The sequence below is a fragment of the Hydractinia symbiolongicarpus genome, chromosome 6, assembly GCF_029227915.1.
Source record: "Hydractinia symbiolongicarpus strain clone_291-10 chromosome 6, HSymV2.1, whole genome shotgun sequence".
Taxonomy (NCBI): domain Eukaryota; kingdom Metazoa; phylum Cnidaria; class Hydrozoa; order Anthoathecata; family Hydractiniidae; genus Hydractinia; species Hydractinia symbiolongicarpus.
The window spans coordinates 23,028,189-23,044,153 of NC_079880.1; the positions used below are offsets into that span (position 1 = coordinate 23,028,189).

Consider the following 15,965-nt stretch of genomic DNA (forward strand, 5'->3'; position numbering starts at 1 on the left):
TCAGTTATACGTATAGACAAATTTAATGTTTGCATTTAGACATTCATTCTTGTGAGGTGTCAAAAATCGGAAAAATCGACAGGCAATAAAATGCAGACTTTAAAGGTGATGAAAGTCAAATTATGGTAAAAAAACATTTCTTGGTGGTTGCTAGTCGGATCATTTCGCAATATATGTTCTAAATCTTAACTAAATGTGTGTGCTGATTTGCGTAAGGGGTCGTACTACGTTAAAACTCGTCCAACTATATTCTTGCTCCGAGTTCGTTAATATCCTTACACAGGCAGGAACGAATACGGTTGTGTGAACTTTGAACCATAAAGCTAGATTCGCCATTATGCTTATCTAAATGTGGCTTTTAAATACACTGAAATTGTGGGCTGACGGCTAAATCCTTTAAAATATATTGAGAAGCTATACAAGTTCAGTGAATGCAGTCTTGTTTGAAAATTTTTACCAGAATTTTTTTTTGCCGACTCGACAGTTTTTGCTAAACATCAACAAACAGGCATGTGGAGTGGATGATGAAAATTGTTATCTAAGTACTTTAACGCTCTACAGCTTCATTAAATTCTTATTTTAAAATAAAGATGCTTTCCGGAAAGTTTTTGCTGCAGCATGGAAAGTTGGGACTGAGACAGTTTTCAACCCACAAACTGACACAGCAAAAAGGATTGAAAAACGCGATGACAAAAGCGTTTCAAATTCCCCAAAGAAATGCACGAACCCACGCACGAGCTAACGTTAGATCCTGGGAAACTGCAAAAGCACCTACTAGGCTTGGAGGTATATGTTATTATATATTTGTGTGGCCGTTTTATTAGGTATTCCTTCCAAATTCAACATTGTTGATTAAGCTGTTGCAACACAATATAGAATTCCGTTGCAATATTTACAATTTGCAATAAATAAATGTCTGAAAATATTAGGATTGTCTCATCTTACGTCCTCAGAAGCAGTTTATTGATAAAGATATTCGCAAAACTATTTCTACATCTAATTTGATTCATGTCTTTATTTCCAACAGTGAGCATATCTACCCCACTCCTCTTTCATTGATATCGGTCTGAATGACCACTCATTTTTACAACATTTTAAAAAAATCCTACTCTTTCATTTGAGTAATGAAAATAAAACATTGTTATATCTTCAAACATTTGGATTTAATTAAATAGCCAAATAACTAAGTCTACTTTAAACATTGACAAGTTTAAATTGTGTAAATCTATTATACAGGTGAATTTACTACTTGTGGGAACAGACTCAAAATTTGAGTCTTGATTGATCCTAAATGGACAATATCTCAAATCATTTTGTATTTTTGAATTAGTTAAATTTGTTGTTAATTGTCTTGGTTACTCAGTAAAAAGCACACTTATTAATCGAGAATATTGTATTATGGCACATTTTTGGTATACAACATCATACGCATGGAACGCAATTTGTAAATTTGGGGAATGGATCGGGATGCCGGGTAAGAAAATAATTAAGTAAGGCAGGACAGATAACGCATGCTTCTAGTAATCACACCAAAATGCTTGCCCAAGGCAAAGAGGGTAATTGCCTAAGAGTATGCACGTTTTGGTTGCCCCTCACAAGTTTATGTCGTCATGGATCATAATATTGTGAACGGTTTCCAAGGCATGACCCAGATCTCTTCATGCATGAATTACATACTCATATCCTCTATTTACGAGGTACATTTCACAACTAATTATACATTTACCTATCACTCGTAATTAATGATTAATTATTTAGTTTATTAATTATATACTTATTTAATAATTTATTCTTATGCATGAAGGATATTGTTTCTCTTCCACTTCAATCATGAAGGTACACTGCACTTCACTATAAACCGATAATCACATATGGTGTCTTCTGCACCCAATAAACATGTGTTATCAATAATCATGAGCTAAAGGTGGAATGCACAAGCTGGTCCAGTATTGGCCCAGCGTGTGTTACCACATAATAGTAATATCAGGATTCATAAAAGGGTGTGCCTCACCGTAATGATAATAAGTGATAATAATATCAAGTAATAATAAGATACACAAGCCTCACACACGCATCTGTCCAAATGTTATATGGCTGACGTAGGAAGCCCGACATCCACATCAGTAAAAGCGCAAGTGGAAATTGGATGAACCGTTGCTCCCACCGCTGGACAAAAACCTTCACAACTCTCGTAGCCAAATGGTTGTATAAGGAAACCGTGCGGCTAGAGCAACAGTGCAGCCACAGTGGTCAGTGATCGCATGACCACCCATTGACGACTGGGTGATGTGAGCCAATCCAAAAGCTTGATCGTATGCTTGCAGTGTTGGACCAGTGCGTGAAAAGAAGTGCCAGTGGTCAGAGGCAAGTATATTCGGCAAGTGTCATCCGGTTTGGCAGCACATAAAAGAAAATAAACATAGTTAGTTCAAGTAAAATTGGAGACATTGCCACAGATGATAATGGGTGGGTGGGTGGGAGCTTCAAATCTGAGGAGCTTTAATCTCCAACAACCTCAGTTCTTTATGGCTAAAATTGGACTGACCCATGTGTCATGTATTTATTGACTTGTATTATTAAGCGAGGCAAAACAGATGCATGTTGACCTGGGGCAACTGAGACAATGCTCTACGCAAATATAATCCAACATGGCTAACCTTATTTGAGGTACAGTACTAGGTCAGAGCCAGAGTGGTATCTATCATTATACAGGACAGCTAGAAAGTATACTGAAGTCACCACAATTAACATGAGCTAAATATTCATTTAGCTCGTTTAAGCATAAATTCCATATAAACATCACCAATATTATATTTTAGCTGAAAACATTGGCAGAGCTGTTTTAGGTGGTGCTTGTGCTGCAGGTGTTGGAGCTTTGTGTTTCTATGGATTGGGTTTATCAAATGATGTTGGAGCTATTGATAAAGCAAGGTAGATCATGGAGAATTTTTTCCACCTCGAATATATGAACCAGAAAAGCTTTAATTACTAGAGCCAAAACATAGAAGAAAGTGATAAAACAGAAATGTGTAGCATCAAACTTGAAAATTAAAAAAAAAAGATTGATTTCAATAACTTTTTTTAGGTTTTGGCCTGACGAGATGCGTCAGCGTGTCAAATCAACCTATTTGTACTTTACTGGAAGCCTTGGCATTACTGCTGTGTCAGCATTTTATTTAAGCAGAAGCAAGGCTGTCTTTCGCATGATGAATGCTAACCGGTGGCTTGTAAGTTTTGATTGTAAACCTGTAGGTTTTGCATTTTGATTTTAAACCCATAGCTTGTGAGTATTGATTGTAAACCTTTAGCTTGTAAGTGTTGATTATAAACCCATGGCTTGTAACGTAATTGTAAACCCATGGCTTGTTGGAGTTTATTATAAACCCATGGCTTGTGAGTATTGATTATAAGCCCATGGCTTGTGAGTATTGATTGATGGCTTGTGAGAGTTGATTATAAACCCATGGCCTGCGTATAATAAAGGTTTTGTGCTTTACTTTATGTACAACAAAATTTTCTTCCTTAAAACGTTTGATTTTTTGTTTAATAGGTGTTTGGTGGTAGTCTCGCTGCTATGATTGGCAGCTCTATCGCTTGTCAATCAATTGAATATCAGCCTGGATTCAATGCTAAGCATCTTGCATGGACAGGTATTAAAATTTTCTTCTTCTTTTTTTTTTAATCTCTTACCGTACCAATGTAATGGTCAATTGACACGATATGAATTTAGTTTTAACCAAAAAAGTGTTAAAGGTCGTACACAGTGTCCTATTTTTCTCTACATAGCCATCAACAAACGTATAAAGTCAAAAAATAAGTATACGGAAAAAATAATTTATTTCATCCCCTTTGTTTTTTATCCTCTGATTTATTTTTCGTCTACCCCTCAGTTTAAGTATACCCTATTAAGTTTTGATTCCTACTTCCAAGTTGCATGCCAATTTTATGATAAAAAAGGTTGTGGATGGTGAACTGTTTACAAATTTTCTTGCATCGCCCCCTCATCCCCAATAAAGCCTTCCCCGCTTTAATATTTTTCGAAATTTCGGGGTAAATTTAAAATGATCTAATCCCACTGGGGGATCACACTATGCAGCCCCTGTACATTTGCAAGGGAAAAACGATTTGTTACTTTCATTCCCATAATGTCTGCCGCAACTTAGAAAATGTAAAATTCTTTATATATAAATATTCTTTATCACTTCGATTCGATAAGTTTAAAGGTTTAGATATGGAATTTTTTAGTCTTTCTAGATTAACCTTGGTTGTCCTTCAAGACTACACCCGCAGTTACACGTTCCCGTGTAACGCAATTAATTAGTTTTATTAATTGTAGTAATATTTTTTACTTATCTTAAATTTAGCACACAGTGGAATTGTCGGCGTTGTTATTGCACCGTTGATGTTAGTGGGTGGCCCGCTAGTGTTGAGAGCAGCTGCGTACACCGCTGGAACGGTGGCTGCACTGTCCTTGACAGCAGCTTGTGCACCTGATGAGAAATTTTTGACATGGGGTGGGCCTCTATCTCTCGCTCTGGGTGGTATTTGCGTGGCTTCCATTGGTAAGTGACTAAATGATTTCCTAAAGTATATGACTTATTTTTCAGTTTTAATTTACTAAATCATTTGTCATTAATTTTCATACGATTGGAAACGGTTTTAATACAACAAGGCGAGTATACAGTTTGTTAACACGGGCTCACGATCAACAAACCTCGGATTTACAATCGTGTATAAGACGAAACGATATAAAACGAATTTCCTAAAAATGATCTTAGCGATAAACCACCTGAATCTTTTTTGAGTCGTTAAAGTGTTTCTGAATTTATTCTAGGCGGGATGTTCCTCCCTGCCACATCTGCTGTTGCACCGGCTATCAGTTCACTTGTGACGTATGGTGGACTGGTTGTATTCGGTGGCTTTATGTTATACGACACACAAAAGATTATAAAACATGCTGAGCTGACGACTTATAGTGGGAAAAGTTATGATCCTATCAATGCGTGAGTATTTGTTGAAATGTAATTTTTGTAATTTCTTTTTGTCAGTTTTTCAAGTACCTTTGACTAGAAAATTATTAGACAGCCTAACATTTTATCCCCCCTTCCTCTCCTGGACTATAACCCCAGACCTTTATCTCACTACTTTATCTAACTATTGAGAGGGCGACCTAAGCTTGAAGGGAGGGATAAGACCCCTCTGTTTACTTATGGTTTACTGTGGCTAAAAACCTACAAGTTGTGTCAGTACAGTGACTTTGTATGGAGCGCGGATACCAGGGCTTATCTTGAATGCATATTGAATGTTCAATAAGGTAAGGGCTGTCTATAAACTGGAGGGAAGTTAAAAAAATGAGCTGGAAACGAAGAAGTTGAGAACACTTAAGAAAGTTTATAAAAAGTTGAAAGTTTAGTGTAATAAATTGTAAGGAGTTTTATATCATTCTTGATCTGTGTCGTATAATAAATTATGTCATGTGCGTTTGTATTGTTTGTTTATTTGTTTGTTTGTTTGTTTGTTTGTTTGTTTCGCAAATCCAGGATCATTTTTATTTTTTACGACTCTTTTTTCAGTTCAATCGGAATATACATGGACACAATCAACATCTTCATCCGAATACTAATGATCATGGCTGGTAACAACAGACGAAAATAAAAACAGACTCAATTTTGATTTGCTGTCTTTTCTTTGTACAAATGCATGTGAAATATTGTTTAAATTTGTAAACCAATTTCATGTTTTCAATCGTTTCTTTTAACACGCATGCGTCTAAATTCTTTGTTTTTAACTTATTTATTTCAGTCAGATATAAAAAATTAAGGCATGGAAACGAAGGTGGTTGCATATGTATTGCATTCGCGGATTATGTGAAACCTGAGAACTTATAGCAAATTTGACATAACCGTTTTGAAGATAGATTTCTCTAAATGTGCGTATATTTTGCGTTTATAAAAAGGGATTGGTTATAATAGTTCGTTACAAACCGAAAGTAAAGTTTGACTTTCGTGTACATTTAGTACGCATTTGTTTATTTATATGAAGAAAGATTCTGCCACGAGAAAAGTGAGCAAACAAGACATGGCTTTAATAAAGCAAGGGGTATACGGAAGCGAGGAAGATATATTCACAATCTGTAATGCTTTGTGAAGAGAAAAACTTTGAGGTTTAAATATAGTTTTTATTTTTGGAACAAATTAGCTTAGAACAGATATAGATGTTAAAAAATCTAAATTTTGATGTCGCGTTTTTGGACCCTTGTCCAAGGTTGTTTAAAGAGTAATCTTTGTAATCGTTCTATAACGGTGCTAGATATCAAACATGTCCTTCTAGCCTTCTATGACAATTTTGGTCATAAACAGATGAATATTCGTTGTGTGCCAATTTTGGTCATGTCATTTTCTATTCCGTGCCAATTTTTGTGAAAAACGGATACTCAGGGTACAAGCTACAAGAAATTGTGGAATAGAGACAAATAAGATAAAGATAAATCTTTTTGTGATCGCAGGAGCCTGTAGTAATAAATCACTCTTCCTTTGAACGTGATTTAATAAAAAACTAGTATTTAGTCCCGTGGAAAAATCCACTATAGATACCAAATAAAAAAACAACGAAATTAACCATAAAATTCATTGTTCTTTTCGTGAAAACGTTTTGTTGTTAATTCCATTCAAGCGGGAATAAATAAATCCAATATGTTTTTCATAAACAATAGACACGTGCTGAAGGAAATAATAAGAATTTAATTACCCGTGACTTGTGTAATAAAGTTTACATTATTACACAAAGGTTTTTATGAGAACAATAAAGTAAATTAACCGTGACTTTTTTAAACTAAAAATTTTAAATCAATTTGAAAAAGCACACAAAAGACAATAAATAATAAAAGTTAGCAAAGGTGACATGTTACCGCGGCTGTTTCTTTAGAAAAACAACACATCCACTTTGCCTGTTACAGACACACGGAACTGGCGTATTATTATATAGACTAGTCGATAAAGCCCGTGGAAAAATCCACTGAGGCAGGATAAAATTGAAAAATAAGCGTCATATGAATTTTGATGACGTCAGCAACCCATCTGCAAAAAAATTAGAACCTTGTTTTTACGTTGCCTCTATGGTGCGGAGTTTAAAGCGCTGATTAAGAAAATGTATGTAATCACGTGCTTTTGATAAATGATTAATGAGATATAAAGGTTAAAAAAATTTGCTGACGTCAGCACTGACCCGTCTAGACCCCCAATTTTTTTTTAGAAATTTGCACTCCTGTTGCCTTCATCGTATAGATCTTGAAACGCTGATCAAGAAAATGTATAGGATTATGCACTTTTGACAAACGGTTGCAGAGATATTAGGGTTTGAAGGTTGTTTGATGACGTCATCAAACCGTCCATTCCGAAACAGATTCGGGGACCCAGGTTTGGGAAAATTACCCAAATTGGTCCTAGTTGGTCCCTAGTTACCCACGCGGTAAATAATCATTGACGTCACAACCTCGTTTCCAAGTTATTTGGCCTCAAAGTTTTAGGTGCACTGTAATGGCTTCTTTAATTTAATATAGGATATTGACGTTAAAGTAGTGTTATTTTCGTCGCGTCGTAACGTCAGAAAATTTAACATATTAGACATGCATTTTTCGGCAACATCAAAGGAAAATGAAGACATCCACTTTGCCTGTCACAGAGACACGGAACTGGCGTATTATTATATAGACTAGTCGATAAGGCCCGTGGAAAAATCCACTTAGGCAGTATAACAGAGAAAAACAACCGTCATTTAAATTTTGATGACGTCAGCAGAGACATGTCAGAACACAAAATGTTTTTTTTCAGAAATGTGTATGCCTTCATCGTATAGATCTTGAAACGCTGAGCAAGAAAATGTATAGGATCATGTACTTTTGACAAACGGTTGCAGAGATATTAGGGTTTAAAGGTTTTTTAATGACGTCATCAACCCGTCCATTCCGAAACGGATTCGGGGACCCAGGTTTGGGAAAATTACCCAAAATGGTCCTAGGTGGTCCCTAGTTACCCACGCGGTGAAAAATCATTGACGTCACCACCTCCTTTCCAAGTTATTTGGCCTCAAAGTTTTAGGTGCACTGTAATGGCTTCATTAATTTAATATAGGATATTGACGTTAAAGTAGTGTTATTTTCGTCGCGTCGTAACGTCAGAAAATTTACCATATTAGACATGCATTTTTCGGCGACATCAAAGGAAAATGACGATATCAACTTTGCCTGTTACAGACACACGGAACTGGCTTATTAATATATAGACTAGTCGATAAAGCCCGTGGAATAATCCACTGAAGCAGGATAAATATGAAAAAGAAGCGTCATTCGAATTTTAATGAAGTCAGCAACCGATCCACAAAAAAAAGAACCTTGTTTTCACGTTGCCTCCATCGTGTAGAGCTTAAACTGCTGATCAAGAAAATGTATATGATCATGTGCTATTGACGAACGGTTAAGAAGATATAAAGGTTTAAAAAATTTGCTGACGTCAGCAATGGCCCGTCAAAACCTTAAAAAATTTATTTTAGAAATTTGTATACCTGTTGCCTACATCGTATAAATCTTGAAACGCTGATCAAGAAAATGTATAGGATTATGTACTTTTGACAAACGGTTGCAGAGATATTAAGGGTTGAAGGTTTTTTGATGACGTCATCAACCCGTCCATTCCGAAACGGATTTGGGGACCAGGTTTGGAAAAATTACCCAAATTAGTCATAGGTGGTCCCTAGTTACCCACGCGGTGAAAAATCATTGACGTCACCACCTCGTTTCCAAGTTATTTGGCCTCAAAGTTTTAGGTGCACTGTAATGGCTTCATTAATTTAATATAGGATATTGACGTTAAAGTAGTGTCATTTTTGTCGCGCCGTAACGTCACAAAATTTAACATTTGAGACATACTTTTTTCGGCGACTTCAAAGAAAAATAAGCATATCAACTTTGCCTGTTACAGACACACGGAACTGGCTTATTAATATAGAGACTAGCTGTTTCCCGTGGAAGAATCCACTGTATTCCATTTAATTTATGTAGCAGATATATGTCCATCAAAAAACAAACAATACAGCAGTGCGCATCTTACATCTGCATTATTATATAAATGACCAAAAAAATTAAAGGTTTTCAACAACTGCAGTATATATGTGACATTTAAAATCTAAATCTGCTAAAATTACTTGCTCTGACCATTTGACAAATGCGAAAATTATTTGGAAAAAAGTTTTTAAAAGCATTTCAACATACATCTCACCCATAAAATTTAAATCACTCAAAACGCCACACATATACAAAAAAGCTGATCAATGTCAAACACAAATCTCTCTCATTGTATATGTTAAAATCAGTTAGTTTATTGCAAACCCTGCCAAAGGTTGACACAAAATGTGAAAAATAAACAATAAATTTTGCCTAAGTAGAAATTTTCATCTAAGGTGTTAAAAAGGGATTTGCAAGGATAAATTATAATGCAATAAAACATTATTTGATATATTGCATATGGTCCTTCCTCACCAAACTTTAGACAAAATGCCAACAAAAAAAAGGTGTTTAAACCTAAAATTAATAAAGTCCTTTTAGCAATTTGCATGCTGTTTTACCATCAATAAAGTAAACAAAATTTCAAATCTCACATAGTATTCTGTCACAAATTTTCATAAAATATATATATAAGTCATAATGAGTCATGTTAAACAACAGCAATCAATCTGTATATAAGTTCATTTTATGTCAATTTTTGCACCAATTTTGCAACACAAAATACAAATTCTAAATAATACTAAAATCTCTTATTTTGGTCCTTCGCATACCGACGGTCTCCCACAACAGTTTAATCAAAATGTAAAAAATGAGAGGTAACAACAAAATCAAAGTTTGCAAAATTTAATTATTTTGGTACATATATCTACTGCATATGCCCTCTAAAACAATATTTTAATCCAAAATGCCTAAGAAAGACAGTTTGCAACAAAAATCAGTTATTTCGATAATATTGCATACACTCTTTTCTCACAAAAGCTTCACAAACTGTAAAAAAAAGAATGGTTGTAGGGTGTGCTTCTGATTCAACAAAAAAAGTTTTTTTGACATATTGCATCTGGCCCTTACCCATTAAATCTTACACAAAATTTCCAAAACTATGTACGATTTAGAACACATCAAATTTAAATCGAGAAGGATCAGTCATTTCGATATATTGCACGAAGTCCTCCCCAGTAAAAATTTATACAAAATATAGAAAAAAAAAGCTTGCAAGGTGTAAAATTGAATTCTTCTTCTGTGTATATATATATGGTCCTTCCTCGCAAAATTAACATAAAATGTCAAAAAGGTTCAGATATAACATCTAACACAACAAAAATCAGTTCTATCAGTATATGTAATGCCATTGTCTTCCACCAAATGTTCCCCTTAAAGTTTCACAGACACAGCCTGTAAATTAAAAACAACTAAGATCAGGTATTTTGGTCTATTTCATACCATTCTGTTCCAAATAACTTATAAAATGTAAAAATTGAGTGATAAAACAGAAATTTGCAAAATTCCATTTTTTTATATGCATGTATATTATATGCCTTCTACAACAATAAGTTAATTCAAAATGTCAAAAAGAAGAAAAAAATAGCTTACAAAGAGTATAAAATTAAAATCAACAAAGTAGCTCTTTTGGTGTATTAAATATAAGCCATACGCACAAAAGTTTACACTAAATGTAAGAAAATGGTTGTGTTTAGTAATTCTAAATTAAGAAAAGTCAGTTCTTTTAGCATGCTGATTAAGGGGTTTGCCCACAAATTCTTACATGAAAATGTCAAAACCACAATTTGAAACAAATTAAATTTACATTTTAAAAATAAGTAATTTCTGAACTTTATTTTCAGAATATTTGGAGGAAAAGAACTTCGCAAACCAAAAAAAACCAGGAAAATGTTTAAAATCTTCAGGGTTAATAACGTTTGATGGGTTTTGTGGGAATATATATACTGGGAATCTTTAGTTTAAAGCTAGCATTAGCTAGCTACAGCAGCTAATAGCTAGTCACTTAAATATAAACTGGAGACTTAGCTAGGTATAAAGAACATGGCTACATATATATATATATTCCTAGCTAGCTAGCTAGTTGTTGGTGGTGGTTGGCTTTTTATGATGCTAGCTATAAAACATGTCTGGCAACAATAATATAATCAAAACTGAAAATAAAACATGAAAAAACCTTACAGAACCTTGCTATGATTAGTTTATAAAACCATGCTCTTCTTCAAATGTTTTTTTAAAGATTTATTTTGAATGAAAGAGTAGAGAATACTCAAAAAGAACAGCCATCTTTTTCGTAAACACAATTTCCGTTTTATGCTAGGAACTTCATTTAACAGTCCGTATGCTTTGTGAATATCTAATACCGTTTCATATGTAGCGATACCTATATATATATGCTAACATAGAGTTTTTTGGCATAAGGGTATATATATTTATATCGTTATTAGCAGCGGGTTATATATTTACACCTTATGTGCGATTTCTATGAAGTACATCCCTAATCTTTTTAGTTAAATTTTAGCGTACAGCCACGTCATAAGAAAGTAACCCGTGATTTCCGTGTCGTGGACTCACAGTTTTAGTCACGCAAGGGAATTAATATATAAGATTATAAATTATTTCTGAGAACTCAAGTATACTCCTTTTTATAAATTCATAATGACGTAATTGCCGTCTCACGGAAACGAGGCAGCCGTTGCTCCAGTTCTTCATAAATAAAAAAATCGCTATGGCGGACAGTGTATCGAAAAAAGGTAAACATAAAAAACCAAGTCTTGGAAAGCAGTGTGCTGCCTGGGGATGTGATAGTAGAGGTTTAGTTGAATTCGAGGGTGAACGTATCACAAGTGCTTTGAGTTTCTTCCAGTTTCCGAAAGATCCCAGTCTTAGAAAAGTGTGGTGTAATCGTATAAAAAGAGTTGATGGAAAAGACAACTTTAGAGTTACTAATTATACTGTTTTGTGCGAGAAACATTTTGAGAAATCTGATATAATTCGTACTCCTGGTGGCACATTAAGGAAATTAAAAAAAGGAGCAAAACCTATGCTGTTTGAAGCCATGGTAGAACAGCAGGGAAGTAAACGGAAACCTCCTGTCAACAAACCCTCTCCCCGCAAAAAATTTAGAAACACAGTGTCAGATTATGAACCTCCGACAGAGTCATTTATGATAGATATACCAGATGTTAGTTGTGATATGTCAAGCCAAACAGAAGAAAGTTTTTTTGACTCACAAAGCAAAATCGAAGCATTGCAGAAGGAAAATGAACAATTTAAAAATGATTTGTTGCACAGAACTGTAACTACAAAATGTAAATTTGTTGAACATGTGCTTTTTTCAGACGGAGCATGTAACCACTACACTGGTTTACCAAATGTTAAAGTTTTCAAAGGCATACTAATATTTTTGAACACTGGTGACAATGGAGAAAATGTGGTATTATACAACAACCAACAGGTCAAAGGTGATTCACAGAGAGGGAGACCCCGAATGCTATCCCCTTTAGAAAGTTTTTTGTTGACCCTGGTACGCATTAGAAGAAACTTCGATATTTTTCATTTATCTTATATCTTTCAAGTTTCTGAAGCTACAGTCACCAATACAGTGTTGACTTGGATAAATTATATGTACGTTAAATTTGGATCAATATGCATATGGCCTACCCGACAGCAGGTAAAAGATGTAATGCCAAAATCAATGATGGAAAAATTTCCAAATGTACGGTGCATTATAGACTGTGTCGAATTCAAAATTGCAGTGCCTGCTTCACTTGTTGTCCATAAATTGATGTATTCAGATTACAAAAGTCACACTACAGTAAAAGTTCTGGTTGGAATTGCACCAGGGGGTGGCTTCACTTTTATATCCTCAGCCTTCCCTGGGAGCATATCTGATAAAAATATAGTAGTGAAAAGTGGAATATTATACCCGGAACTCTGGGAGCCTGGTGATGCGATCATGGCAGATCAAGGTTTTTTGATAGCAGAATATGTGAATCCAATCGGTGTGGAGCTGATAATACCATGTTTTTTGAGAGGACGAGATCAGTTCAGTGAAAGCGAAGTTATTCAAAGTCAACAAATTGCCGCTGAAAGAATACATGTCGAAAGAATGATACAGAGATTGAAAACTTTTCACATATTTGATCGAGTTATTCCTGTTAACATGCTAGGTTCTCTTAACCAGATCATCACTGTTTGTGCAATGTTAGCAAATTTTCAAGAACCAATTTTAAAGGTATAGAATGTTTAGAAAAAGAAAATCTTTACAATTATATGCATAAAAATATCTAAAAAGTTTTTTACTGCTACACACACATTATGAGATATACCTCAAGGAGATGATTTTTTCTATAGCTTATTTTTGTGGTAATGTTGCAAACTCGTAAAAATCAATCCTTGCAAAAAATATCACTTTGAAGTATATTTCATATTTTACAAGGTTATGATATGTTTCAAGTACTTATTTATATTTATATATAAAGTATATAAAAATATCTAGATAGGTTCATTCCTCTAATTCCACAATTTCGGGCAACATGTACGTAAAATAAAATTTCAAGATTCGGTGCTGCAATGTATCCCAATATTCTGTGTCAAAGGGAACTCTGTCAATGGCTAATCCTTTCGATGTATAAAATACGAAGTCACACCATGTGCGTGTTGTTATAGCAAGTTGCATTTGTACTTGGTCATAATACGTGTGGTTTTTATTTATAGTAATTTGATTGTTTTCTTTGTTGTAAACTATACACGGGTTTGATGAAATGTGGCAAATTGTTTTTGGATCAACATCCCTGTACTGTTCGCTGCATTTCACCTCCAATATACCAAAACATCCATCACATATAACTTTACCATCAGGTGTAGCACCCAACACAAAATTGATCGGATCAATGACTAAACCTGATTGTTCTACAGTTATGTTAAAATTCTTCAACTTCATATATCGCTCATAATGTTGGATTGCTATGGGTTCGTAAAATCGACCGTACTCCATTTTCATTATCATAATCCTGTTCACATTTTTTTTACTCCCTGTCACAATGTTATGGGCTAATGTCTTCGAAGATTTTTCAGTTTTTCGTCCAGTTTTACCCAATTTGTTACATAAAGATGCTGTAAATCTGTTCTTGCGGTATAAAAACCAGTTCGAATCATCAGCTTGATTTCTTGTACTCGTTTCAATCAAGTTAACATCTTCGGAGTGGGATTTTAAATTTTCTAAAATAATGTTTTTCTTTATTTCAACAATATGAATATCCTTAGTAAAAGTGTCTATAACATTTTCCAATGATTGGAATGGAAATTGTGGATATCTTTGATACAATGGGTACTCTTTTCCATCTGATCTGTCAATGCTACAGTATACTGTAAAATCAGGTGGCATAACTGAACACTGATATGAGAGGTACCAACCTGATGGTAAAGTTCCAAATCGTGTCTGTCTGTGATGAACTGGATTGGGATTAAGTAATTTGGGTGCACATATATTTGTTGGTGTTTTATGTTCCATATGTCTTATGAGAAAATTGATATCATCTTTTAAAGTGTTTTTAACTATTTGAGGTTCGTAAAGAGATGAAACAATACCCTTTTTGTCTTGAACATTGTCAGTTTTTTTAGTTTTTTTCGATGGAGGAGACTTGATCATCATTTCCATGATAGGAACCTTTTCTATTCTACCTCTGGACTGCGGAACATTCCACACGCAGGGCTTTGAAGTACATGCTTTAGTTGCCGGTACCATAGATAGGCCATCTACTACCCACTTTGCTAAAAGTTTCATCATAGCATATGCATGAGAACATGTCCCACAACGTCCAGCTGGACACTGACAGTTCGCAAACTCAATATTGGAGGTTTTTTTCTCTATGGCTAAAAAAACCCATCTATTTGCTTTTTTCAAACTAGCTGCAGCTACACCCTTCAAACAAAATATTGTTTCATCTTCTTTAACATATATTGTATCAGTATCTAAGAACTTCTCTTCGAGGAATTGTTCGCCACGTATGAAATGTTTCTTTATTTTTGTTGAATTTTTACAAAATGTTTCATTGACATGTTCATGATAATTTTGAATATGTTCAACTGTAAAATTTGGCATTCCTTTCAAGGATTTCGACCAACCTGTTAAATCAGTTGGTTTTGACATATCAGCTTTGAGTTTCAAAGGGACTGATGGAAGCATTCCCTCTTTCCACACCGGTTTCAAAATAACTCCCATTTTTTCTGCTTTTTTACGTAGCCAGATTTTATCAGGTGTAGGATCTACAATTTTGGCTTCAGTTTTATTTTCGAAATTGCTCATAACACGAACTTGAGCTTCTTTCAAAGTTGTAATACCTTGAAGTGTGTCTCCTCGGAATACCAGCCATCTTTTTAAATGTTCGACTTTGTAATTTGAAAGTTTTTCAAAATCTATATGAATATGTGGGTCACTAATGTCATCTTCTGTTAATATGATACTTTCATGAGCTAAATAAAATCAAGAGAAAACTAAGTAGAGGATAAACTATTATATATGTTGTGGTGTGCTGTGGTAGTTTTTAAATTTTGTACAAAATTTGATGTATATTAATCACCTATCTGCTGACAAAATATATAATATCAGTGTGCACAGTTTGGTGAATCTCCCCTTTCTCGTATACCATTAAAATTTTAATATTAACGTGCTTACCTACTGACTTTTCTTCAAATAGTTCGTTGAAGTCTTCTACTATCATTTCATGGTCTCCGTCATTGTTTTCCATTATAATAAACTGTTCTTGAGTTTTTACCCAAACTACTGAGTCTGTGTAGAAAGTTGTTGCTATTAAAATAGCAGTTTTATTGAAGTTTTAAGTTTTAAAAGTAATAAAGTTTGATAGTACGTCTTCTCTCTTGAAAAAAATTCGTAAAATGGTAATTA

General features: G+C 34.4%; 3 protein-coding genes across 3 annotated transcripts; 2 read left to right on the forward strand and 1 right to left on the reverse strand.

Moving 5' to 3' along the window:
- Nucleotides 1-474: 474 nt before the first annotated feature.
- LOC130647658 (growth hormone-inducible transmembrane protein-like) lies at nt 475-5,731 on the forward strand. Its single transcript, XM_057453600.1, has 7 exons — nt 475-786; nt 2,820-2,931; nt 3,086-3,227; nt 3,551-3,650; nt 4,365-4,562; nt 4,835-5,003; nt 5,574-5,731. Exons 1-7 carry the CDS (start codon nt 591-593, stop codon nt 5,653-5,655), a joined length of 999 nt encoding a protein of 332 aa, XP_057309583.1. The 5' UTR covers nt 475-590; the 3' UTR covers nt 5,656-5,731.
- A 6,052-nt stretch (nt 5,732-11,783) lies between these two features.
- Nucleotides 11,784-13,474, forward strand: LOC130648196 (uncharacterized). The gene is made up of 2 exons (XM_057454234.1): nt 11,784-13,292; nt 13,412-13,474. Exons 1-2 carry the CDS (start codon nt 11,784-11,786, stop codon nt 13,472-13,474), a joined length of 1,572 nt encoding a protein of 523 aa, XP_057310217.1.
- An 88-nt stretch (nt 13,475-13,562) lies between these two features.
- LOC130647655 (uncharacterized) lies at nt 13,563-15,950 on the reverse strand. Its single transcript, XM_057453596.1, has 2 exons — nt 15,735-15,950; nt 13,563-15,532 (listed from the first exon to the last, which is right to left on the reverse strand). The coding sequence occupies exons 1-2, from the start codon at nt 15,805-15,807 to the stop codon at nt 13,563-13,565; spliced, it is 2,043 nt and encodes a 680-aa protein (XP_057309579.1). The 5' UTR covers nt 15,808-15,950.
- Nucleotides 15,951-15,965: the final 15 nt, after the last annotated feature.